Source organism: Cavia porcellus, unplaced genomic scaffold (assembly GCF_034190915.1).
Source record: "Cavia porcellus strain 051 isolate PalLab524CR breed Dunkin Hartley unplaced genomic scaffold, mCavPor4.1 scaffold_29, whole genome shotgun sequence".
NCBI classification, from domain to species: Eukaryota; Metazoa; Chordata; class Mammalia; order Rodentia; family Caviidae; genus Cavia; species Cavia porcellus.
The window spans coordinates 16,839,956-16,863,898 of record NW_026947512.1 but is presented as its reverse complement, the minus strand read 5'-3'; the positions used below and the strand labels follow the sequence as shown (position 1 = coordinate 16,863,898).

General features: G+C 48.4%; 1 protein-coding gene across 1 annotated transcript in view; it reads right to left on the bottom strand.

Annotated features, from left to right (window-relative positions):
• Plxna2 (plexin A2) overlaps positions 1 to 23,943 on the bottom strand; it is a 193,335-nt gene that overhangs the window by 43,312 nt on the left and 126,080 nt on the right. Inside the window, exons 6-12 of the mRNA XM_003474768.5 lie at positions 21,210 to 21,333; positions 19,492 to 19,645; positions 18,864 to 18,960; positions 16,272 to 16,386; positions 8,181 to 8,381; positions 6,473 to 6,569; positions 3,099 to 3,289 (exon numbers count right to left, since the gene is read on the bottom strand). Coding sequence (XP_003474816.3) covers positions 3,099 to 3,289; positions 6,473 to 6,569; positions 8,181 to 8,381; positions 16,272 to 16,386; positions 18,864 to 18,960; positions 19,492 to 19,645; positions 21,210 to 21,333 — 979 coding nt within the window. The remainder of the gene's footprint in view (positions 1 to 3,098; positions 3,290 to 6,472; positions 6,570 to 8,180; positions 8,382 to 16,271; positions 16,387 to 18,863; positions 18,961 to 19,491; positions 19,646 to 21,209; positions 21,334 to 23,943) is intronic.

Sequence of the window (23,943 nt, the reverse complement as noted above, 5' to 3'; positions counted from 1 at the left end):
AGCAGAAAGGCAGCGGGCAGGCATGGCATGGGCTTCCCAATCTTCGGCTTGTCTCCTGTTCTCAGGGTTGAACAGGTGACATGTGCACAGATGCCTGGATGACAGCTGGAAATGGGAGCAGCCTGGGCCGCTTCCCGCAGGGGACAACGTCATTATCACACTGTGAGCTGGCTGAGAAGGAGCAGACGGTGAGTCCTGAGGGGGTCCTAACCTGAGCTTTGTGCAAAGTGAGAAATTCAATAGGCTGTACAACTTGTCCTACATGAAGCTGCCATAAAGGATGGGTCTCTCGGGGTGGGCTCGGTTGCCATGGAGACAGTGGGGGTAAGGAGGGGTTAAGGAAGAACACAGCTGTTCATCTAACTGCAAGTGAGCCCACTCCTCTGCTTAAAGTGGAATTTCTTTGAGGTCATCTCATTTATTTTCTGTTCCCAGGCAGGGCAGCACCCCTTCCTTGCCCCCATTTATTTTCAGGATTGGGAGTCCTGGCATCCCAGCAGCCGGCACAAGCCATCGTAAGATCCTTCTCCTCCCCCTAGGAAAGATCTCTGTGACACATGCTCAGTGCTGGTGCTGAGGAGGGGACACATTTTGCAGAAATAAAAATATGTGTGATACATATGAAAGAGTATGAGCTCCATAGAATGTTGTTAGTACTTCTTACAAAAAAAAAAATATAACCTGAATTTTCTCATGATGAAGCATCTGGAATAGCCAAATTGAGAGGCTTTCGATAAGATACTTGTCCTGGACTCTTCAATAGCTTGAAGATCATTAGGGACACTGTGATTACAGATCAGGGACTGAGCCATGGCATTGGCATATCACATGGGACCCTGGATTAGATCCTGGGTTGGTTTCTCGACCAGAATAGCGGATATCCCTGAGATAACTGGCAAAATGTTAATAAAGCATCTATATTGCATAGTGTTATTGAATCATTATTAAGTTCCTGATTTTGATAATCACACTGTGATTATATAAGATATCAACCTTTGGGAATCTGGGTGAAGGGAATATGAAAGTTTCTTGTACTATTTTTGTGTCTTTTTTTTCTAAATTTGAGGTTATTTCAAAAATGAAAACTTAGAGAACAGAAAATGACTTCTGCATGTTCGGGGGCCTCTGGTGGCATCGAGGATATGAGGGAAAGGATATATGACAGACAGCAGTGAGTATATTATTCTGGGCTCAGGTTCTCTCTCCTGCCTGTTCTGTCCAGAGTGATGTCCCTTGAGTGGCTTGGAACACAGCAAGGACTTGCTCTTCCCCAAAGATGCTGTTTCATTTCTCAACAGTGCAACATGCAAATCACCACCAGATACTTGGGGCCTCTGACTCTCACTGTGATGTTCACTGGGAAAATCAATTACAGCCTCATTACCTCAGGGGGTTAATTAGCTTCCGGGAACTGGGCATCCTCTGTGAACAGAGCAGGCTGTTGTCAGGTCAGTGAACAGGGGCAGCTGAGGCAAAAGCCCCTCAGTGAGCAGCTTGCCTGGGGCCTGGGAAGGGGCCAGTCACTGGGGAACCCACAACTGTCAGCCTTGGTACAGGACCCCCAGGTTAGCAGAGGCGGGAGGCACTGATGGACCCCAAGCCCTGCCCTGTCTAAAGTCTCTGCACCATAGGTGCTGATGGGTGCAGATATACATAACTGCAGCAGAGGAAATTACAGAACGGTGCAAGTCTTGAGGCCAGCAGCTTCTGCAAATCACCAGAGTCAGGGAGAAGGCACGGAGCCAGAGCAGCTCAGCAGGCTGGCTGGCTGAGGGCAGGCTAGGGGCACTGTTGGCAGCCCCTGCAGGCATTCGCTAAAGACAAAACAGAAAGTCAACAGCCACTGTCGCTGGGACACATCTGAGAATGAGACGGGATGGAAGCAGTCTACTCTTTGAGGGACTATGTTTGTACCCACATAGTCTCATCCTGTGCAGATGAATGAAGACCCAGATATACAGTTTCCAAGGCTGCCACATGATGGCCCATACCAGCAGGAAAGGGTCAGGTCTTAAGGAAGTGGAAATATCGCCTCATGTGATGTTGCCTGGGCAAACCATAGACAATTTTCAAATGGTTTTATAATTGTATCTGAGCTAAAAAACTGGCTCTGTCACTTCTTCACTATGTGACTTGAGTGTATCATTCATTTCTCTGGGCTTCTTTGAGTTTTTGGGCTTGTTTTACCTTATTTCTATGATCACAGACAGGGGAGCTCAAGAAGTTTCCCAACACCATGACAGAGCTGAGAACCAGAATTGCTTTCTTTGACCAACAGGGAAAATGAGGCCAAGAAAAAGGCCAGGGCATCAGCTCAGGGAAGATGCAGATGGGGGCAGCCCCTACCAGTTTTTGTCACACCTGCAGGCCACTGTGGTACCTGCGCAGGCTTCCGTTTTATTCCTAGTCAGCATCAGGAATGTGCAATTAGTTTCAAAGCCCAAGCAACAGCCACTGAGTTGAGAGCCACAAAGAGTGATGAGCACACAAAGCAACCCAAGTTAAGTATAATTCTTCTCCAGCCCATTCAAACCCAAGCAGCTGTGTTTCCATCCACATCCTCTATTCATCTTCCTTTGCAATGTGCTATTTTGGAAACACCATTTTTTCCCTTCATATAATTAATTACCTGTTTCTTCCCATTAAATTGCACAAACGCATTGGGACAGTGACTAAACCTTGGGAAATGGCGCAGTGGCTAACACAGTGTCTGTCTTTTAACTTGGCAACTCTGAGCTAATTGCAGTTCCTGAAAACACATGTCTGCTGTGAAAAGCCAAACTTGCTTTCTGAAACATTCTCCCAGCATGGCACTAACGTTCTGTGCCCACCTGGCTCAACCAGCCTGGCAGGCAATTGGGCTGGCTCTGTACGTACTTTGTAGTGCACATGTGTGCACAGTAATGCATGAAGAGGCACGAAGACACATTTCCAACATATGTGAGTGATGCTTGGGTGCAGGCTGGTGAGACACAAGCAGGAGAGGCCTTCTATACCCCCACACTACACACATTCAACTTCAGGAATTCATCCACAAAGCCATGCCTTGCTCTCCTCTGCCATGGTCCTGGTCAACCCACAGGAACTTGGGGACTCACCTCAGTGATCTGGGGGTTGGAGCACTTGACATTGTGGCTGGACCAGTCAAGCCAGGGGTTGGAGGGGCTGGAACAGTGTTGGTGCAGTGTGCACCTGTGCTCTCCACTACACCAGCCACACTCAAACTTGCGGTCGGCCTTGAGACAGAGGCCACAGCTCTCCCGCTGGGCTGAGCACTTGTAGAGATGCACTGCAAAGAGAGGGGTCTGGTCACAGATGGGCCTGCAGAGGCTGCAGACACTGTCCCCAACCATGGTAACGCCACCCATTGGCATCATGACAAGGGTACCAGATGGGGGAGTAATAAATTGCACCTCTTAGTAGTCATTTAAAGACACTGAACATAGCACTGTTTAAGATTGCTGGCTCTTGATTGAATTAGATCAGGCCTTTATTTGTGGCTTCACTACTTAGCAATGGGACAAAGTATTTAACCTCTCCAAACCCATGTACCTCTCTCTAATGTGGAGATAATCATTGTTTATTTTTTTTGGAAGTTTGAGTGAAATGTATAGTAAGTAGTGAGCTCAATCCTGTGACATATCTGATGTTCTATGCATGCTTCTCTTTGAACTTAAACTGTACTCTCAAGCTGCCATTTTCATATATTCACAGATAGCTCTCCTTTAGAACAGTGAGGCTCATTTCCTTATTCAGGTAAAAGTGATGCTCAAAGAGAAAAGTAATGATTCACAGCTCACCAAGATCAGTGCTGCATGCTGGGATGCTGAAGCTCCAGCTCCCAGTGCTGCTGGATGGGGTTCTAGGAAAAGAGGTATTGCCCTCTGCATCCTGGAAAGTGTGTGAGCCTGAGAGGGCAGTAGGCTTAGGCTTAATGAAAGCCCAGGTGGTTGGCAATGGCGAGACACTGGTGATAAGGAAAGAGCATCTTGTTCACTACTCCTATGGATGGGGACCACATACTGGAGAGGACAACCTGGCTTCTTTACAGGTCACACGTGCAGTCTTCAAACCCTTGGTCTTCACTTTTGTCTCTTATTGATTTAAAAATCCTGGTGGAATTAGCCAGTCAGAGGAGCTGTGGTTTCTGACCCTGGGGCTTACTTCCTTGCCTCGAGGGTTTGATCTCAGAGTCTGAAAAGAATTCTCCAGAAGCAGAATTCAGCGGGCCTTTCATGTTTGTGGGTTCTGTATCCTCTAATTCAACCAACTGTGAATTTAAAGTACTTTTTAAAAATGCATATATACTGAACATGTACAGACTTATTTCCTGTCACTAATCCTTAAACAATACACTGTAACATCTGTGTGCATAGCACTGACCTTAGATTACATGAGGGATCGAGAATATGGGATGCAGTGACATTTTATAGAGGGATTTGAGATCCGTTGGTTTTAGAATCGCCAGGGGATCTTGGAACAAATTCACTGGGGATATTGAGGGATGAATATGCTCAGAAAGTCATTTTTCAACTCTTCTGGTCAAGCTGACATAAGCTTTCCAGACTGGGCAGTGTGCTTCAGCTGAAGGCCAGATACTCACCCCATGCAGGGGTCATTTTTTTTCTTCCATAGCTCCTTCCATTCCTCTGGTCTGTCTAGCAACCCTCAGTCCCAGTTGCACAGACTACATTTAAATATCCTCATGCGTGGCTTCTTAAGGTAGAGGACAGGAAAGCCAAGTGTACACTGGACCACCCTAGCTCAATGGATCCTCAGATGACCTTGAGGAGTAGCTGTCCTTTCCTCATTGCATGAGATAGGATGCAGACACAAGGTAAGGACATGGGATGCAGACAGGAGCTGTCACCGGTCTGACTTCATGCTGCTGCAATGAAAGTGCCTGCAGTTGAATCTTAGCTTGCTGGATTCTAGAACTTGAGCCTTTAAACACAGTGGCCGCTGCCCATCAAAGTGTACAGCCTCCCCTGATACCCAGGCTCTAGGAGGGCATGAACATGAAGTACAAATGGCTGCCATGCACTCGAGGAGCTTCCCAGGCATCAAGAGAGTCTGATGGCCAATGTAGATGGGGCTGTTTCCTCTCCATGCTCCAGGTGCAAAGACAGCCTCCGGGATCTAAGCCCAGATCCTCAGCAAGGATCTCTCTTGCTGGTGTGAAAATTTGGCCTTGTTAGAAGAAATAGGGGAAAACAGAGCTCCAGCTCCATTTCTCTCTCCTAGCCCAAACTTCATTGATTTTTCAGTGGCAGGGTCTGGGACAAAGGAGCTGCGGTCCATAGATGCCAAAACACTTGCAGGCCCTCCGTGGCCTTGACCTCTCTTGGTGCCCATGGGGTGGCTTGCAGGTGGAATCCGAGATCTGAGAGGCTTGCTTCTTGGACAGCACGGCATCTGGGCATGGTGGAGCATGATAATGCATGGGGTGGTAGGGCAGAAGGACTGGAAGTCTGAGCCAGGCCTAGGCGATTCAGCGATACAGAGAGACACTGGCTCAAAATACAAAAAAGATGTGGGGATGTAGCTCAGTGTGAAGGGCCTGGGTTTAGTCCTCACTATGGGGAACTGGGTGAATAGTAGGGAGACATTGATGTATGGGGGTGGCAGGGGCTGGGGTGTACTCTGGGGGAAGAGGGTTCAAATCTCACAGCGAGCTGGGCTATAGGTCATCCTAGTGATACGGTTAAGTTTGCAGGCCAGTTTGAAATTAGACTATTGGGTCCAAATCTTCCCTCTTACTATTGGACTCTTGGCTCATTTCTTAACCTTTTTTGGATTTTACTTTCCTGTCTACAAAATGGAAATATCAGTGCAGACCTCTCAGAGCTGTGCTAATCATGAAAAAGAATTTCAAACAGATCACTTAACAAGTGAGTGCCCTGGAGGGAACACTACACGCCTCACTGACATGAATTGAAGTGACCCTCACGCAGCACCCCTCTTGCTCCAGTCCAGTGCCTCTATCTGAACTTCTCTGCCTCAGATGTGCGCCTGTGTGGGCCTGCTACTCCTTCCTACCTTTCTCAGGAAAAAGAGCTGTCTTAAAAGAATTCTTTGCATCCCAGATGTGACCAGGACCAGGACCAAGGACCAAAGAGGCTGTGAGAGCCAGAGTGGAAACAACATCTCCATTTCCAGGGAAATTGGCAGGATGTTCCTGCCTGCTGTTCTCCTAGGTCAGGCTCTACAGACACTTCAAAGCCACCAGGACCCGAGAATAATGTGGAGAGCCGCAGCCGCCCGATGCATACCCTGGTTGTAATAAAACAGGGCTCCCAACAGGACTCCTTTGATGGCTCCAAACATTGCTTTAGGATCCTCTGAAGAGCTCTGCTGATAGGCAGAGCATATTATCCAAGGCACAGCAGCTGGGCAGCTCTGATCTCTCCAGCCTCAATCTTTCCCTAGGGTCATCCAAAGATCAAACCTCCACGTGGAGGTAGCTGCTTACCTTGCAGGTTCTGAGGGTTGTCTATGATGAAATTGCCATTCCACACCACAGCAAAGTCCACAGCCAGGTTGCTGATGTCCATCCCGTCATACTGGTACTACCGGGAGAGTACGTACGTGGTCTTGTCACTGGGAGCCAGGGCTGTCGAGCAGCTGTTTTTCTCTCAAACAGACTCCACAGCATCCCTATTCTGACTCACAGTCACTAATGCAAACAACATGCCACTTCAGCCCTCTAGCCTGGCATTTAGAGCCCTGCTCCATTCAACCCAGGCTTATGTCTCCTGCCTTCTTCTCTTACAGAGATTTGAACACAGCTATTTCCATATATTCCTGCTGACACCTCTTTGTGCCTGGGGGGCATTCCTGTGTCATAAGGAATGCCATGAGGCTGGGTTGAGGAGCTCCTCTGGGGATGTCTGGGGGTCTCCTTCACAGAGGTGCCAATGGGAGCTGAGACACCCCCTGGGATGAAGTGTCTGTGTGAGAGGTGTCTACATCACTCCCTAAGACCTCCATCCTTTTAACGCATCTTTATTTTTTCAGTCCAGCTTGGATCTATCTTCCCCTGGGTATCACTGCTGCCAGGCCTCCTCATTTCCCTGTTGCCTGGTGCTGTCACTGTCTTTAACCTGGCACCTCCCAGGAGCTGTGGTGTATCTTTTCACGAGGAGGCCAAGTCTCTCTGGAGAGGCCATATACATGTTTTGTGAGGCAAAGCCAATGCCCTCCGGCTGGTCTGGGAGGGCCAACAGGAACAGTCCTGGGGTGACTGGCTGGCTGGTGGGTCCCAAACAATCCTCTCTGCACATGCAGTAGTAGACCACTAGCAGAATGTCATCACCCCATCACAAATATCTCTAGCTTCATGGATTCTCTCTCCTGAAGACCCCACAGGCGACTCAGAGGTCCTTCACACACTTGAGAAAGAGCCCAGTGGGGTGACTCAGCTTCCACTGGCACCTCTGTGAAGGAGAAACCCAAACATCCATAGAGGGAGCCAACCAGCCCAGCCCAGCCTAGCTGTGCAGCTCAGGAGGTCAGGTCACCGAGGCCCCTGGTCCGTTCAGTCATCTTCCTCCTTTTTTGTGCTTCATTTCTGCCTCGACCTTGCATTTAGCGGCCTTCCACCAATTACAAATTCTATCAAGTGCCTGTGACCCCGGAATCTGACATTTCCCTCATAAAAGGCCCAGATTCTTTTATCTCTCCCAGGCAAAATAGCTTCCCACAACACCTCTCTCACATCCCCCATCTCTGAGTTGACCCCCCCATGATCAGAGACAAGGAGCTGGCTGATAAAAATACCTTCTTTGGGCCAAGATTATAATTAAACACCTCATGTGCATGGTGTCTGCCATTTGGGCCAGGTTTAACCCTTGCTGTTCTTAAAATGTGCCAATCCTCTTTCCACTTCCCATCTCCTAGCCTGCTTTCCTCCCTGGTGACCGTAACACCCTTCTGGTCTTTCACTCCCTGTGTGGGGACAGGGAGATTGTTCTTTAAAGTTCACCAAGGTCTCAACTTCTGTACTGAGTTTCGACTCAGTTCCTCTCCTCTGACATTGCTAACTGGCCTGGCCTTGACTGAATGAAGGCCCTGGGTGCTTGCCTCTGTCCCTGAGGGGTGGGGATGGGGACAGCTAAGGCCTTAGCATGGGCAGGAGAGACAGTCTTGGCCCTGGTCAAGCCCCAGCCTAGTGCTCTTACCGAGCTGTTCTGGCACTGTACACTGGAGCTGTTGAAGCGCAAGGCAGGGACCCGGTGAACGGCGCCCTGGATGTGGAGGACGCATTCATAGCCACGCTGCCCGGACTGTGGCTGGGGCAGGTTGCGAGCCTTGAGGGTGATTGGTTTCACCTCCCCGACTGGAATCAGGATCTCCTCTGTGGGCACCAGCTGGGGACAGTCCTGGGAAGCAAGCAGAGAGGCTCCATCTATTGTCTGCTGACACCCCTGACTCCCCTGAGCCCGGGTAGGGGCCTTCCTGATGCCAGACCACAACCTCTGTGTCCAAGCCATGCTACATCACCAGAGGAAATGAAACCTCCCGGCACTGCTGGGCTTTGATGCTGTCCCGGCTTAAATGTACATGGTCCTCCCAAAGCCTCATGCAGTCAGCAGTGGGACTTTGGGTGGTGACTGGATGGTGGGTGTCAGATGCTGGATCATGGAGTATGATGCTCATCACTCGATCTGCCCACTGATGGGTTTGCCTCTAGGTGTGATGCTGGGAGATGAAGCTTGGTGGGAAGAGGTGGTCACTGTGGCTGTGACCTGGAAGGGTTTATCTCTCCTCCTCCATCGACCCCTTTTTTCTTCCTGCTGCCATGCAATAAGCTCTTTCTCCTCTGCCATACTGCCCTGCCTGAGAGCCAGGCAGCTATGGACTGAACCCTCTATAAATTGTGAGCCAAAGTAAACCTTTCCTTCTTTAAGTCATAGGAGTTGGGTACTGAGTCTCAGCAATAAGAAAGTAAGATGTAACAGTCATCAACATCCTACAAACTATCCTATATTAGGCCTGTGAAGCACAATCTAAGAATTCATTTTCGAGCATCAGGATGGTACACTGTGGGTTTCATCTCCCAAGACACTGGATCAAAGAGCCCATCCCCGGCTCAGGGACCCTAACTCTGTTTTCATCTACTGCCGCTGCTCCAGTGTGAGCTCCTGCACGGCTCACATTGCCCAGTGCCTGAGGCAGTCTGTTATCGCCAGCTTCAGCTTCCCGGCTCCAGCAGAGCTGGGCTTTCCAGGAGTTGGATCAAGCCCTCCCAGCCTTGCTCTAAATACTTGCTCTGGCTTTTTATCTCATTTCATTACCAGGCCCTGCGTGAATGCCTTGTTGCTTTGGAAAACAAAACCCAAATAAGAAAGCTGTGGTAGGGGGAGTGATGGGAAGGACCCTGAGAGAGAAAACGAGGAAGAGATGGAGTTTTTCAGTTCTGTGTCTGCTTGCCTCTTTTCTACTAGCTCCAATTTCTTCTTTCTCCCGCCCTTCCAGGGAAGTAGTAGACCCCGTGGCCCCTGGCAGTGAGGATGTAGAAACATCCTTCATGGAGAATCATTGTCTATCTCCAAGGATCAACTCCAGGAGGACCTCTTCTCCTAGGCCTTGTTTCCAGAAAGATCTCTTGGGAATTCTGGGGACTAGTGTTGCTTACGAGGCCTGCAAGGAGTACTACAGGCGTTTTCTGTCCTGGGGCTGAGACTGCCGACTTTCTGTGAGTGTGGGCAGTTTCCAGACAAGAGATTGTCCCTGTGTGGATGCCAGAGGTGAAGCTTGCTCAGAAACCTTGTGTAACACAGGTAGTGTTGAGCAAGATCATTGCCTCTGCCAGGGACCAGGAGGCTGGCCAGCCCCTCCCTCAGGGAGAACCTAAACAGCCACTTCTTTTCTCTGGGTTCCAGTTGCAAATTCAGCATGGTCTGGGCCCTGCCTATCTAGTAACCTGAGGCTGTGGTGCAGCCATCGTGAATGTATGGTCAGTTCCGACCCACAGGCTTCCTTGCGGAATCTATCTGAAGGTGTTTTTCGTTTCACCAAACACTAACACCTACGTCCCACCTCTTGCTTCCTTCTCCTTCCAGCCATGCTTTGGCACCCTATTATCTTTTCATCAGCTCATAACCTCTTCCTGGGAAGCCTGTCCCTACCTTTTCCCTCACTGGCTTTGAAATGGGTGATGGATATTCTGCCATGACTTGCTTTAATCCAGAGAACTCCGATTTTTGGCTGACTTCTTCTCACTGGGTTGTGAGCTTCTTGAGGACCAGATAGCCTCTTTTCTGCTCTTCCACCCCCAGTTCTCGTCTCAGCATCTGACCTATAGTGGGCACTTGGTCTTTGTTCATGGGAGGTTAAATGTACAGAGGAAAACAAAGCAACAGGCAAAAAGATCTTCGAGTTTCATTTTAGCTTCATCTCTGTAGATTGGTTAGAGCTGAGGAGAGAGCCTGGTTCCTGTGCATCAGTAGACTTGAGGATTTCAGGGCCCAGGAGCAGGGATTACAGAGGACTATGACTTCTGGAGCCATATGATCACGGAATGGGCATGTGTGCATCTGTTAAGGAATCCTGAGGATTCTGAGTGCTGGGCCAGGGGACATGAAAGTCTGTGCAGGAGAGTCTGCATGGAGCTTCAGGGTCACTAGTGCTGTCTTTGCCCTTTAGCTAACTGCACGTGAGGCCTCCAGGCAGGCACAGCTTTCACGAGGTACCGGATGGTGAGGCAGCCCTGGGACAGATGGGCCCACCCGGGAGCCTGTCACTCAAGCTGCCAGCTCCTAACCACTCTCTCTACTACCCTTTCACTTTCATTCCCTGTAGCACTCTTGACAGAGGCTTTCATATATTTATAGCCAAGAAAGAAGAACCCCACGTTAGAGAAGCCCAGGCATCCTGCAGAGAAAGCTATGCCCCATCCTCTTAGTGGCTAAAATCTTCAATATCGAATATGGTGTTAGAATTTTAATTTAGGATAGAAATAAGGTTAAGGCATAATACTGCGCATATGTGTGTGTTTACTCTTTGTAAGTGAGGGAGGCAGATTTTCAGATTTGAATCACTTGATTTATTCTATTCTAAGTGGTGAGCAGTTGTTTGTCATCTCTAATGAGCTCAGAGTACAGAACCAAATTTCAGTGGCAGGATCTTAGAGATGGGTGTTCAGAAGGATGATGTTTCAGGTTGATAAACAAGATTATAGAATTCTTTTAATTTTGATAACAAAAAAGCACAACTCCTTCTCAGTATCCATGGATTCTACCAACTAAGAATCAAAAAAATATTTGAAAAGAATCCCATAGGTACTAAACCTGTACAGATTTTTTCTTGCCTATCCTTTAAGCAATACTGTAGAACCAATTTATATAGCATTTTACACTGTATAAGTTATTATAAGTAATGTAAAGATAATTTAAAATATTCAAGAGAATGTTCATAGGTTAGATACAAATACTGTGCCATTTTATGTAAGGGAATTGACATTCAGCAGATTTTGGTATTTACAAAGATACTAGACCCAATTTCCCATGGTACTTAGAGGTGGCTGTATATACTATACATAAAGTGTACCCAGATACACACACCCACATGCACACACAGACACACACGCACACTTTTGCCCAGCATGGGTCTTGGAGAATGATTGACAGATTTTATGAAGACTCTCAAGAGTGTTTTAAGGGATTCTAGAATTTTAGAAAACTTTCCCTTGGTCTGCTATTTTCAGGTCTTTAGGAACTAGATGAGGATCTTCTCAAAGGTCAAGCAAGCTGCAAGACTGCCCCAGGAGAAAAAAGGATGTCTTAGGCTTTGTGTATCTGGTTATTGCTCTCAGCCAGAGTTTTCCTTCTACTTTTCAGGGCCAGGGAAAGAAATGCTTTATGTCCAAGGTTCTCTCTCCACCATGGGTAATGCGAGATTCAGACTCTGGGACTGTGAGATGATTCAGGTGGGCCCATCAGCGAGGGGTGGTGGGTCTCGGGTAGAAGTGGCACTGGGAAGGCAGAAGGCAGGTGCCAAAGAGCTGGACAGTTGCCAACTTGTTGGAACTTTAATACATCTGGGGCTTGAGGAAGGTCATGGATTTCATCAGATATGACAAGGCCATTTCCAAGCCATTTGCTTCTGTGGGGACGGACACACACACACACACACACACACACACACACACACACGCAAGTGCACACATTCTTGTCCAAAGGACAGGAAAGGCAATACTCATAAATGCTTTTGAAGATGCTAAGTGGTCCTTCTGACCCTCACAGATTTTGGTCCTCTTATTCCTCCTATCTGATTGCTGACTATAGCCAGGTTACCTCCTCAGCAGCCACTCTCATTTAAACCGACATGAACAGAATCCCATTTGGGGATATCCCAGGACTGGAGGTGGCTACGGAAAGGATGCAAGTACAGAGAGGCAGAGACCCTGGCGTGAGCACTGGGGGCTGAGTGACACACTCGGCTCCCCTGCTCTGCCAGTTTCTGTGCTGGGACCTGTTGGCCCTCTGAAATGACTTCTCCCATGTGGAAATGGCATTATCTTCACCCACTGGACTTCAAAGAGAGACAGCAGCCAGCATCCTGGAAAGCTAATCGGATTTATTTGGTTCTATCTTTCCCCTGGGGCAGGGTGTAAAGAAGATATTTATGTATCTACATCTCACTAGGCCTGGTTTAGCCAAGGAGGCAGATGAGTTTTAAAAGCTCAAAAGACATACATACTCCTGTACACACTGCTTCTAACCATGTCACAGCCTTATCCAGCCTAGGGAGGCAGAGACTGGGGGCCCCATCAGAGAGCTGCTGTGTTCCAGCTGTTAGAAAGGTCTGCCTCATTGTTGGCTCAATTTTTACTCAGCTTTCTCATCTATACAGCGGTGACAATGCTACCTGACAACCTAGATTGCATGAAAGAAGGGTGTAAAGTGTGACATACATGGGAATAAGCTGGACTAAAAATTGCTAATATCATCATTGCATATTTCTCACGGGTATGTGTGTGTATGGACACAGAATTAGAGAGTATCAAACTTATTCAAGGCCAGCTTGGAACACTGACTCTGAATCCTGATTGCTGCATTAAACTGATGATCAGAGGGAACATATTTCACTCAGCTAAACCTCATCCTATCTGTCCTAGAATCAACTTCACAGAGCAGTGTAGATTAGATGAGATTCATGCATACACATATATGTACACACACAGTGCTCATATATGACAAGCACCCTATAGGTGCTAACTTCTAATAGTTTTCTATTTGAATTGCATTCCTCAGCAGAGCTGCTCCTTATGGTCAAATGTCACTAAAGACTCTGGAAGGATGTGGGCAGATGCACTGCATATGCTTACACTGCTACCTTTGTATCTGGAAAGGGCACTGATGACCTGTCTTAGGAGGGCAGTTCCTCCACCTGTGGAGATGGATTTGTGCTGGCCCAGCCATACCCTGGACCCTTATAGCCATCAGCAAGGGACCAGGCTGAAACCCTGCTGCAAGTATCATGCTGCCATGGGGATCAACATACTCACAGGTCCTGGTTTTCTGTACAGAGCATACTACTCAGTGTTTTGAGATGCCTGAGTTATCTGTTGCCTTGGGCAAAACCCTTACATTTTGGCTTCTTGGCTCCTATAGATGTAAGCTATGCATTATGTGAAGCTTTCAGGCTGCTTGAAGAATTATCTGAAATGCCATACATCAGTGGTTCTCATTCTTAGTGTCATCTACGCCGGAACCCATGAATATGAATTTCTAACAAGTTTTCGGTGATGTGAATGGTGTGGTGTGTCCCTGGCAGAAACACATTGTGAATTCTCACCATATGTGAAAAAAAATGTCAAATGTGTGATGCATTAATATGGCTGCATTATCCAAAGGAGCTGATCAGCTATATATTGTTTCTAGAAAGCAGAGAGACACAAACTTTGATTCAAAGGCCTGCCACATGATTAGAAGTAAAAAAGAGATAATCTAAAGATCCCAGAGAGACAGTTAGGGGATGCCCAGTCCTGATAACAATGTGATGATCTTGCATGGTACTCCTGAGAGAAAAAAGGAGAACTCACCAAAGTCAGACATGTGCACCCTTGCTGTTCTTCAAAGTTTCAGGGATATAGGGGGTCTCCTAAAGCACAGCTTTGAACAACAACAGGGAGCCCCCTAAAGCACAGTTGTGGACAGCAACGTCCAGGACCTGGGAGCAATTTGCTAGGAAGACTACATGAGTGAGTGTGGTTGACAGTTGAGGTATTTAGGAAGCTGAGAAAGTGGCCCTAGCAACTTCATGGGTCTCTGCACCCCATTTCCTTCTCTGGACCTCCAGAGTCTGTCTCTCTGCCATGCCAGGGGCCACCATGCAAGTCAGTCAGAGAGCAGACATCAACTCCAGGCTCATTCCAGGAGATGGGAGATGGGAAGGGACAGAAGAACCATTCCTCTACCCTGAGCCACACACATCAAGGACAGGAAGTGAGACTGAAAGGTGGGAAGACTTTGTACTCCCTCGGGGCCCTTTTTGCTATTATTTTGCACTGGAGTGCGGGATGTGAAGGCATCTCTCTGCTGCCTTTCTGAAATGCCCAAAACTCTTATCATGGCCCAGAGGGAGCTGGGTTTCTGCAGCTCCTACACAGTATGAAGGAGGCCTGGTCTGCTTCCCATGAGCCTTCCGGGGCCCAGCCCTCAGGTCTCCTTCTTCCCAGAGTTTATTTGTCTTGCTCTGTGTGACACGCGGGCTCACCTCTGCTCCTGCTGTGAGGTTGCACCCAGGCTTGGCTTTAGGGTTTTCTCTGCCTAAGGGGGTGACTAAGTGAGGCAGGGTCTGGTCTACATGTGCACTTCAGCCCGCCTCTGGATCCTGGGATCCTCTTTCATCTATTTCAAGTGACCAAAGTGAAGGGAAGTTTCTGAGGCTGTTGGTCACAATCACTTCTCAGCCCACATTTCTGACCTGGCCCTCCTGTGGCTGCTTCTCTCAGCCATTGCTCTGCCGACTCCCAGCCTGTGTTCCTCGCCAGCCTAACACCCTCAGCTCTTAGGCCTTTTCCCCAGGCTAAGAAGATGGGTTTCCTACCCTTGCAGATTGTGAGGGCTGAAAATACTCTTGGCATCCACTAAGGCCAAAGTGGTGCTTTCAGGCCAGTGGTATGCCAGCATGCCCACTGGACAGACAGAAATCCTCCTGAGATGTTCCTTGGGTCCCAGGAACCTGATCTCACCATTCTGAGGCCCTGTGGAGGAGTCTGTCTTTTGGGCCATTATTTGTGTCTCTCCATTTCCAGGTGGACACATTTCACTTCTTAGACTGAATAGAACACTTGTTGTTTTGAAAAGTAAGAAGAGTCCAAGGCTACGAGTGATTGTCTCAGCAAACTTTCAAGGTCTCTTATGTTTAGCTGTGGAGACCCAGAACCTCTATTTCTCGACATCGTCCCACATGAAATGTGGGTACAGGACTCCCTGTTCAACATTCTCCCTTGAATGCAGTCTGTAAATGGCCACTGGAAAAGGCCCTTCAGGTTGAGCAATAAGGTCCTTGCAGGCCAATGCAGCGGGAAGAGGTGTACAAAGTCTGTACTCTGTAGGAAAATGCCACATCATCACTACTATTTTAATTTTCTAAACGGTGGAACATGAGGAATGTGTGTATGAGGACGAGGACATCTGTGTGAACCCTGTATGGACATCTGTATGAACCCTGTGTGAACTCTGTATGGACATCTGTATGGCCTTTATAGTTGCTCACACCGGACTGGCCACCCTTGGACTTAACAAGAGAGTCTGATCAACAGGCTTCACTGTCTGAGGGATCCTGGGAACACGCCAGAAAGTCAACCCCTGGATCCTTGACTGGAAGAGCCTTTGGAAAGGTAAGCCAGATCATATGTCACTGTGTTGGTAACAAAGGTGCCTTGGGTTTTAGGGGTGGGGCTTTGTATGATAAAAGCAGATATTTAGTGATGTAGCTTCTTTTCACTAGCTGAATTCCTCTTTCTGTAAGGCCAACCACCCAGTCACAGTCAGTGTGAGTCAGTGAGTGGTACAGCTGGAAGAGAAGCTGGCATGGGAGGATGGCTGAGACTGGCTGCTCTCTTGAACTAGACAACATCTGCAGCCAAACACAGGGCAAGACTCAGAATAAACACTCTTTGCTACACACTCGCAGAGCACCAAGTCTGGCTGGATGCGTTTCCTCTTGGCCTTTGGTCTCAACCTGCTACCTTCAAGCCAGACCAGAGATGGCCAAGTTGTTCACTGGGAATGCTGCCAGGCTAAGGTGAGCCTTCTTACCTCTGAAACATTAATGCGCCCCTCCTGGAAGGAGCAGGTGGTGGGGTCATGAGTGCAGAGGTTGCGGTACTTGCACCAATGACAGCGGAAGGCGCTGTTGACACAGGACAGGCACCTGTAAGGACAGGGACAATATTTCTGGTCAGGCTCTCAGCCACATGTCACAGCAGAAGTCTATGTGCTTCTCAGGCTTCCTCACAGGAGAATGGACAGGTGGATTGTGATTCTCTGACTCTGGTCTCTTTCTAATTTTCTGGCCCCAAGAACATCTTGAATGAAGAGTACATCTTATAGGGACCATAAATCACCTATAACTTCAACCTATTAAATATGATGTTTGCATGTTAACGATGGTCACAGCATCTGGGGTACTGAGTTTGGGGGACTCAGTGGGGTTAATGGTAACTTAGTCTCACGTCACTGAAAGCTCAGGTGTGGAACAACAGGATGCATACATTCCTTGCAGGGTGAAGAATTCTTTCTCTGGTTTTACGTGGAGACCGTATATGTTATTTTGGCTCTGCATGTGATCAGAACATGATAGCAGAAATGGGTCTGGTGTTTGGGGCTGCTCTTCTGCCCCAGGACAGCTCTCTCACTACAAGGTCTTTCCTGAAGAGGCCCATCCACCACGGACAGACCAGGTCTGCAATCTGGCGCCACCTGGTGGGACTCCAGTTACATCTGGGTGGTTGGGGTGCTATGGAGGGATCCCCTGCTAATAGACCAGTGTGTTGAAGTGCTGTAGCCGCTCTACACTTCCTTCCTCCTGGTCAGTGATTTTTCCCCTTCTGCTAGTGTACAAAGTTGTTTAGTCTCTGAGCTTAGGTTAGCGGTCTGTCATGTACTTCCTGACTGATTGGCTTTTCATAGTATCTCATGATTCAGTAAGTAAATAATGAAAACAGACCCAGGGCCAAAAACTGCAGACATGGCCCTTTTACTGGGTAACTTTGTGACTGTCAGCATGGTGTTTATTCTCTTGGACCTCAGTTTACCATATTAGAAGGAGGGAACTGAACTTGATACTGTGACATTTAAATATGGATGCCAAGGGGAAAAGAGTAAGATGGTCATGTTTGGTAACAAAATAGAATGTCTGCTGTCAGGGAGACCTGTTTTCTTTTCTTTCTTTTTTTTTTCCTGGTAAAACTTGCTGCTTCCTGTGACAGCATCTTTGTTGCTATGGCAATCCATCATTGAAAGTGGTGATGTCACACTGGATTGTCAGGGAGGTGAGGGTGCATACACAAACAATGGATTCTAGTCCTACTATGTTAGTCTGTGAGGAGGCTGATAGGTTCTCTCTCCAAATTGTGCTCTTCCCCAAGGATAACAGGCTGGAATGCAGGGGTCAGAGGTCACTTTTGTCCATTTCAGCTTTGCCACCACCTGGCCTGCCTGGTTTTCTTCCTGGTCATTTTCAGCTCTCATTCCATCTTTCTCTGTATATCTATTGAGTTGTCCCAATGGGTTCACATACGTTTCCTTGGCTACTGTAGAAATATTACAATCATAGATTATTCTGATCATGGAAATCAAAGGGAGAGATAGAGAGAGACTAAGGACTGCTCACTTGTCTGTTTAATGGCTGAAAGTTCCTTTGGGGCTTACAGGCAAACATACCCTCTCCCCACCTTGATGTGGAGCCCACTGTGCCCAGTGCTTGGTCCTTACAGACTCTGTGCCCCTCGAGTTCTGCCTGTTATACAGAATTCACTGGGCACTAGGAAAGATGGGTTGGTAGACTGTGCTCAGTGAATGCCCCCTCTGGCATGGTGCTGTGGGTTACATACTCCCTTTGCTGGATAGCCATCCATGGTTATTAGCCCTACAACAATCCTGTGGTCCTATTATCAAGACACACATTTCTTTCTCTCTAAACCAACTAGTGCATGAGCGCTCAGCTTCCATGCCCCAGTTTCTCTGCTAGGATGTAAGTGCAGCCCCTCTCTCCCCACTTCTGGCCTTGCCTTTGCCTTGTTGAATCCTCCCAGCTTCCTGCACAGTAGAGGGGTCTCTTTTAGAGAGACAGGTGGCTGCTGCAGGTGGCGGGAAAATTCAGCTGAGCTGAGCCCAAGCCACTCTGGAGGTTGGGGTTCAGTTTGTTTGGTTTCCCCTCTGGATTCACAAACTGAAGGTCAGATCTGGAGCACAGCAGAGTTAACTCCTCCACTGTTGCTCCCCATCTGAGGTCCTTTATCTGTGTGCTCAGAGAGGCTGCTTCCCCTGTGTCCTATCCTCTGTGGGCACTTGAGTAGTTGACACTCCTGGTTCTGACTTCTTCACTTACTTAACTCCGATCACAAAGCTGTCACCAATGGGGATCTTTTCTCATGGTTCTTGTGTCATGATCCTTTTTACTGTCCTGGCTTGAGAGAGTTGGGGTAGCGAATGCAGGGAGGATGCAATGAGACCAGAAGCCATAGAGATTGAATGTTATCCAGTTCTGCCCATGTCTTGTACTTGGCCCTCTAAGGAGACCAGGAGGTGCCCACTACACCTCTTCTGTCCTAAAGGAGCTTGGACCCACGAGATGGAAGCCCCACTCCCACATCCACCCATCCAAGGCTGTTTCCCACAAGTTCTTACAATTGGTGGGCGCTGCAGTTGTAAAACTTGAACTCAGTGCTGACAAATATCTTCCCTGTCTCCTTCGACCTCAGCTGCAGCTCTAGTCCAAACCAGTCTGGAAAAAAGTAGAATGGGAAGGAATAAAAACCTGGGGGCTCCTTGGGTGGTCTTCAGGACAGGGCATTTCTGGGGCAAGCCAATTTATCCTTCTCCTGAGAGACCCTCTTTAACTGGTTACTTGCCCACTCCTCAGATCCACACCCTGGGAGGAAGTGAAGGATTCCACGATGGCCCTTGCCTCAGTGAGAGATATTCAGTTGCTGAAACAATTTTAGAAACACTGAGCCAGAGCCCTTGGAATCCCAGGTCTATGAAGAGAACTGGCCAAGGCCTGAAGCCACTCTTATCTCCAGTAGGGACAGGCCACCACAGCTATAACTCATACTGAAACAAGTGTTTCTCTCTGTCCTAAATTTAGCTGTGGGCCATGACACTTTGCTTGCAGACTCAATTTCTCCAAGCTAGTACTAGTGTCTGGTATTAGAAGACTGGGTCAAGCAACTTCTGTGCCTGCTACTTATGACCTCCAATGCCATTTTGGTAGAGCAGTCCCCAGCCTCTGGCTTTCTCAGAGGATACTTCTTACCTTGATCCAAAGGGATGGCAGGGACATCCTTGGGCCCAGGTGACATGCAGATGACATTGCTTCCAGTCACCCGCCCTTCCACCTCGGTCAGATTCCCAAAGGCACAGGTGATGCCTGCAGACAGATCTGGAGCATCACTCACAACCAGGTTGAGCTGTGGGAGGAGCAAAGAGCTCAGGAGACCCAGGCTTCAGGGCTGGCCCTGTTTGGGTCTATTAGTCACTGATCACTCCCGACCTCATCTATCAAAGTAGGGAGTTGATCTAGGTGATCTTCCACTCTGTCAATGAACAATTATGGTAATTAATTGCTCAGTGGTGTGCAGGGCCAATAGTCCTTATTAATATTATTATTAATTGATTTTTCAATTTTTCCCAGCATCAGAAAGCACTACAGGTTAGGGGAAAAGAAGGTACCAAAATCCATCTTAGATTCTGCTTATTTTTGACATGGAAATCAATTGCAAAGCACCACGGGAATTAGGAAGCCATGAGCTAAGGTCTTCATCAGTGAGACTTCTGCCTGGGTTCCTGGGAGAGCAAGGAGGACCAGGCTGGAGCTTTGCCAGGAGCTCCGGAGCTTGGTGGAGAGAGGAGCGCCTCATGCTGGCTACCACTGACTCAAGGCTACTTAGCAGGCTACGGGATTCCTGGAGTTCCTGCTCTTCTGTTTCTTGGTGCTCTCTCCTCTCCAGCGGTTCTTCTGGAGTGGGGCAGGAGATTTTCAAGGAGCTCAGGGGATCAGGGAAGGCTACCAACACCTCTGGGGCAGCTGTTACCCCTGGGTTCCATTGTCAAATTTGAAGATGCTCTTTGAGTGCTAAAAATATCGCAGAATTTCAGAAGCACGTGTTAACTGAGAAAATATCTAATGGCAAAATGTTGCTCTGAGTTCAGTGCATTTTTCAATGATTTTATACTCAGTTATTATGATACATGGCCAGGGGGTATTTGAATAGGCAAAAATGTTACTGATTCCCTGTGGTGATGAGGAATGCCCTTGGGTTCTCAGCATAACACTTCTGCCTTCTCTGAGCTAGGGGCTGTGGGTAGGTAGGGTTCCCTCTGTATTCCTACCAACACTTGGTAGTGGCTCTCTTGATCACACCAACAGGTGTTATCCAGCCTTTTTCATGTGTTTGCTTGTCCTTGAATCTCTGCCTCAGTTTCCTATCCATGGGGAACCAGGTACAACCCCTTCCCCTGCTTGGTCCCTTGGCTCTTGAGTTGAAAGCTACTGGTGGGGGTGAATGGGCCTCATTTGTGGGAGGTTCATTAACCAGATAACATTTGTAAGTGCTCCCAGGACCTTCAGGATGATGTATGTAATGGTTATGACCTGAGGATGTGGAGTATTTGGGTTGCATCATGACACATGGCTAAGGTCTCTTTTATTCTCTTTAAGCACAGAGTGACTTTCTATTGACATACAGACAACTTGCAGATCTCTTTAGTGAATGTAGTAAGTAGGTGAGTGCAAATACAGCATGCATTAAAGAAAGTGTTATTTGGTGTTAGATTGTATTATGTCATGGAACTTGTCATTAAAGGCAAAATTTGGTTTTACAAAACAGATTTGTGAGTGATACCCTTTATTCAGGAATTCATAGTTTCATTGGAGTAGCTGAAGCCTGATCAGTGCACAGATGTTGTGTAGGCGCTAAGGCACACATCTGCCAGGCGCATGCCCTGTGCCCTGGTGCCCATTGGGTCACCCACCTTCTGGCTATGCTCAGACACGGAGATGCTGCTGGGCTGCACTGCTAGGCTCATGCAATGGCTGATGCTGGCAGCAAAACGATTTGGTTCCCAGGATCGTTGGCACTTGTCCCTGCGGGAGCACCTGATGGAGACATAGATTCATGAGAGGTCAGTCCTGTGGCCCACATGTTTGGCTTCATCCCTGGATAAGAGGAGTGTGCTTCACTGAGGCCTGTGGCTTGTCTGGTGACCTACAGTGGACTCTAGAGGGCTCTGGGGATGCCCTGGGGTACACGTCACAGGCAGCTAAGGACAGAGCATGAGGAAGGAGCACTTCCTCAGCACAAAGAAGGGTACAGTGTAGGTAGAAAAGACACTCTTGCCAGTACTGTTGGAAACTGAGACAGAGCGAGAGAAGTTTCGGGGCCTTGGACTGTAACACTGCTGTGGACTCAGATATGAACTCCAGAGCCAGGGCGCTGTGCCCCACCCCAAGCCTACTGCTTCTGTGTGCTCCTGGGCAAGTTACTTAGGCTCTCTGTTCTCAGTGGAAGGGCAAAAGTGGTGGTAAGAGCCCACCTCCCAGGGCTGGGGAAGAACAAGGCTGAATGAAGCAGGGCAGGTGAGAGCCCTGCACTTAGCAGGTGCCACGTTGGCGCAAGCGCCTGTAATGCTAACACAGTGCCTACAATGGTTCCAGCTTTCATTCTCCTCCAGAAGGAGTTAGAAAACAGGAGCACGGGCTCGCTGTGTGGGGCAGCGTGCCTACGATCTCGTGGGTGGATTAATGGCTCTTTGAAGGCACAAGTTATGTTTTATTCATTGGGATATTATACCTGTCACAGGGAATATTTTAAATAAATGTTTGTGTCGTGAAATAATGCCTCGAGACAGAGACAGGCACAGAGCTGTGGCCAGGGCAGCCTCTGTCAGAAAGCTTGTGTGGCTGCTCCTGCCGATGTCTTCATCCTGGCTCCAGCTCCTCTGCCTACACATGGCAGGTGGGCATAGTTATGCTCCCACATGGGAGCTTTGGGATGCCACCTGCCGTGTCCCTCAGTGAAGCACGCTGCAGGGCTGATGAAGCTCCAAACCAAACAGCCCTGGGACTCTGCAAGATTGCAGATCCAGCAGGGTTTCCCCCAAGCTCCTCCCCCTCTTCCTTTCCAGGCACATAATGGATCTAAATATGAATGCTGTCAAAGAAAAGAATTATTGAGGTTTAAGTGAATCCTTAAGATAGCTCTAAAGTGAGCTCTTGACTGGAGCCTTTATCTCATTGACTCACTGAAATGGCTCTTTTTTATCATGCTATTTATGGCAACAGCCCTAACAGAGATAAATAGCCCCCGAGACAATAACACACTTGCAAGAGCAAGGCATACAGAAGAGACAGGAAAGTTTCAAATCCCCTGGACCACAGGCCCTTCGGCCATGGCCCACAGCCCTCTTCTTCCACCAGGAACCTGGCTTGCTGGCCTGGAGCTGGGCCAGCTTTGCTCCTGGGCACCTTCTTGGCAGGGGAGACTAGTGGTGGCCAGTGGCAGGGTATTGCACAAGTTCTGGTGATGATGAAAATGACCATGCCAGTAGAAATCTCTGAGCATAAACATCAAAACTCTTGCTCCCCATGTGCCTTGACAGGCAGAGAGGCTGGGAGAAGTGTGCCTGGATGGGGGTTGGTTCTTGGATCCTAGGTGAGCAGTTGGGGGAACAGAGGACATCTGAGCTCTCCTGAAGAAGCTCTGCCATTCTAGAAGCCACAGGGACCTCATCCTGGAGATGATCGGGTGGTCTGGGGTAGATGGGAGACCAAAGTATCACTGACCATTTATAGATGCTAGGACAAGCTAGGGAAACAGATATCCCTACCAGTGACCTGTAATTCTGCTGTGTTCTACATGGGAGCAGTTTCACAGACACCAGAAGTTGGGGGGTGGGGCGGGAAGGAAAGGAAGTTTGAGGCACAGCTGACCTGGCCACTGCAGAGTGAGAGGGCAAGCAGTACAAGACCTTCATACAGAGCCAAGTGGGCTGTAGGCTCTTCAGAGATTAAAAAACTCTCCTGCTGGCTGCTGGGTCACCCTCACTGCTGAGAACCCACATTTACACCTTAGGTCATTTCTGGGGTTCACTGTGCTAGCACATAGCCTCTGAATCTTTCCTAATACACATAAAGACAAACTGGGTTGCAGGAGCATTTTCGCAGCACTTTTTGAGGAATCTCTTACCTCTGAAACCTATGCTTGGAACCCAGCATTTGTGGCATCAAATCCAGTCCGGATTTTGCATCTGCGAAGCACCAGCTTCCCTTCCTCCCTCCCAAACCCTCCCAACACCTGCTGCAGAGGCTGGAAGCCAAGAGCTATTGTGCAGGACCCTGAACTCTGGCCCTCTGCCTCCGCCTCCACCCCAAACTCCACACATTTCACAGAGATGTTCTGCTGGCTGGCACCAGGCCATGGAGTTTCCAACTCCATTGGGCAAGAGAATTCCTAGCCAGCTCCTGCCTATCGGTTTCCACCCTTTTCAATCTCTCTGGGGCTCTTCGAATTAGGAAGTTTAAGTGTGATTTTGCATATCTATTGAGCTGGTATTCAATGGGGGATGTCTCTGAATAGGGATCTGAGGCCAGTTGGAGTGAGATGTGGACTTCTTGGAATCATGAAATAATGAGGCCAGAAGGGTCCTCCCAAGGGTAGAGAGTCCATAATAGTTATTTTGATTTGTGTAGCCTCTTCTGGGCTTCCTT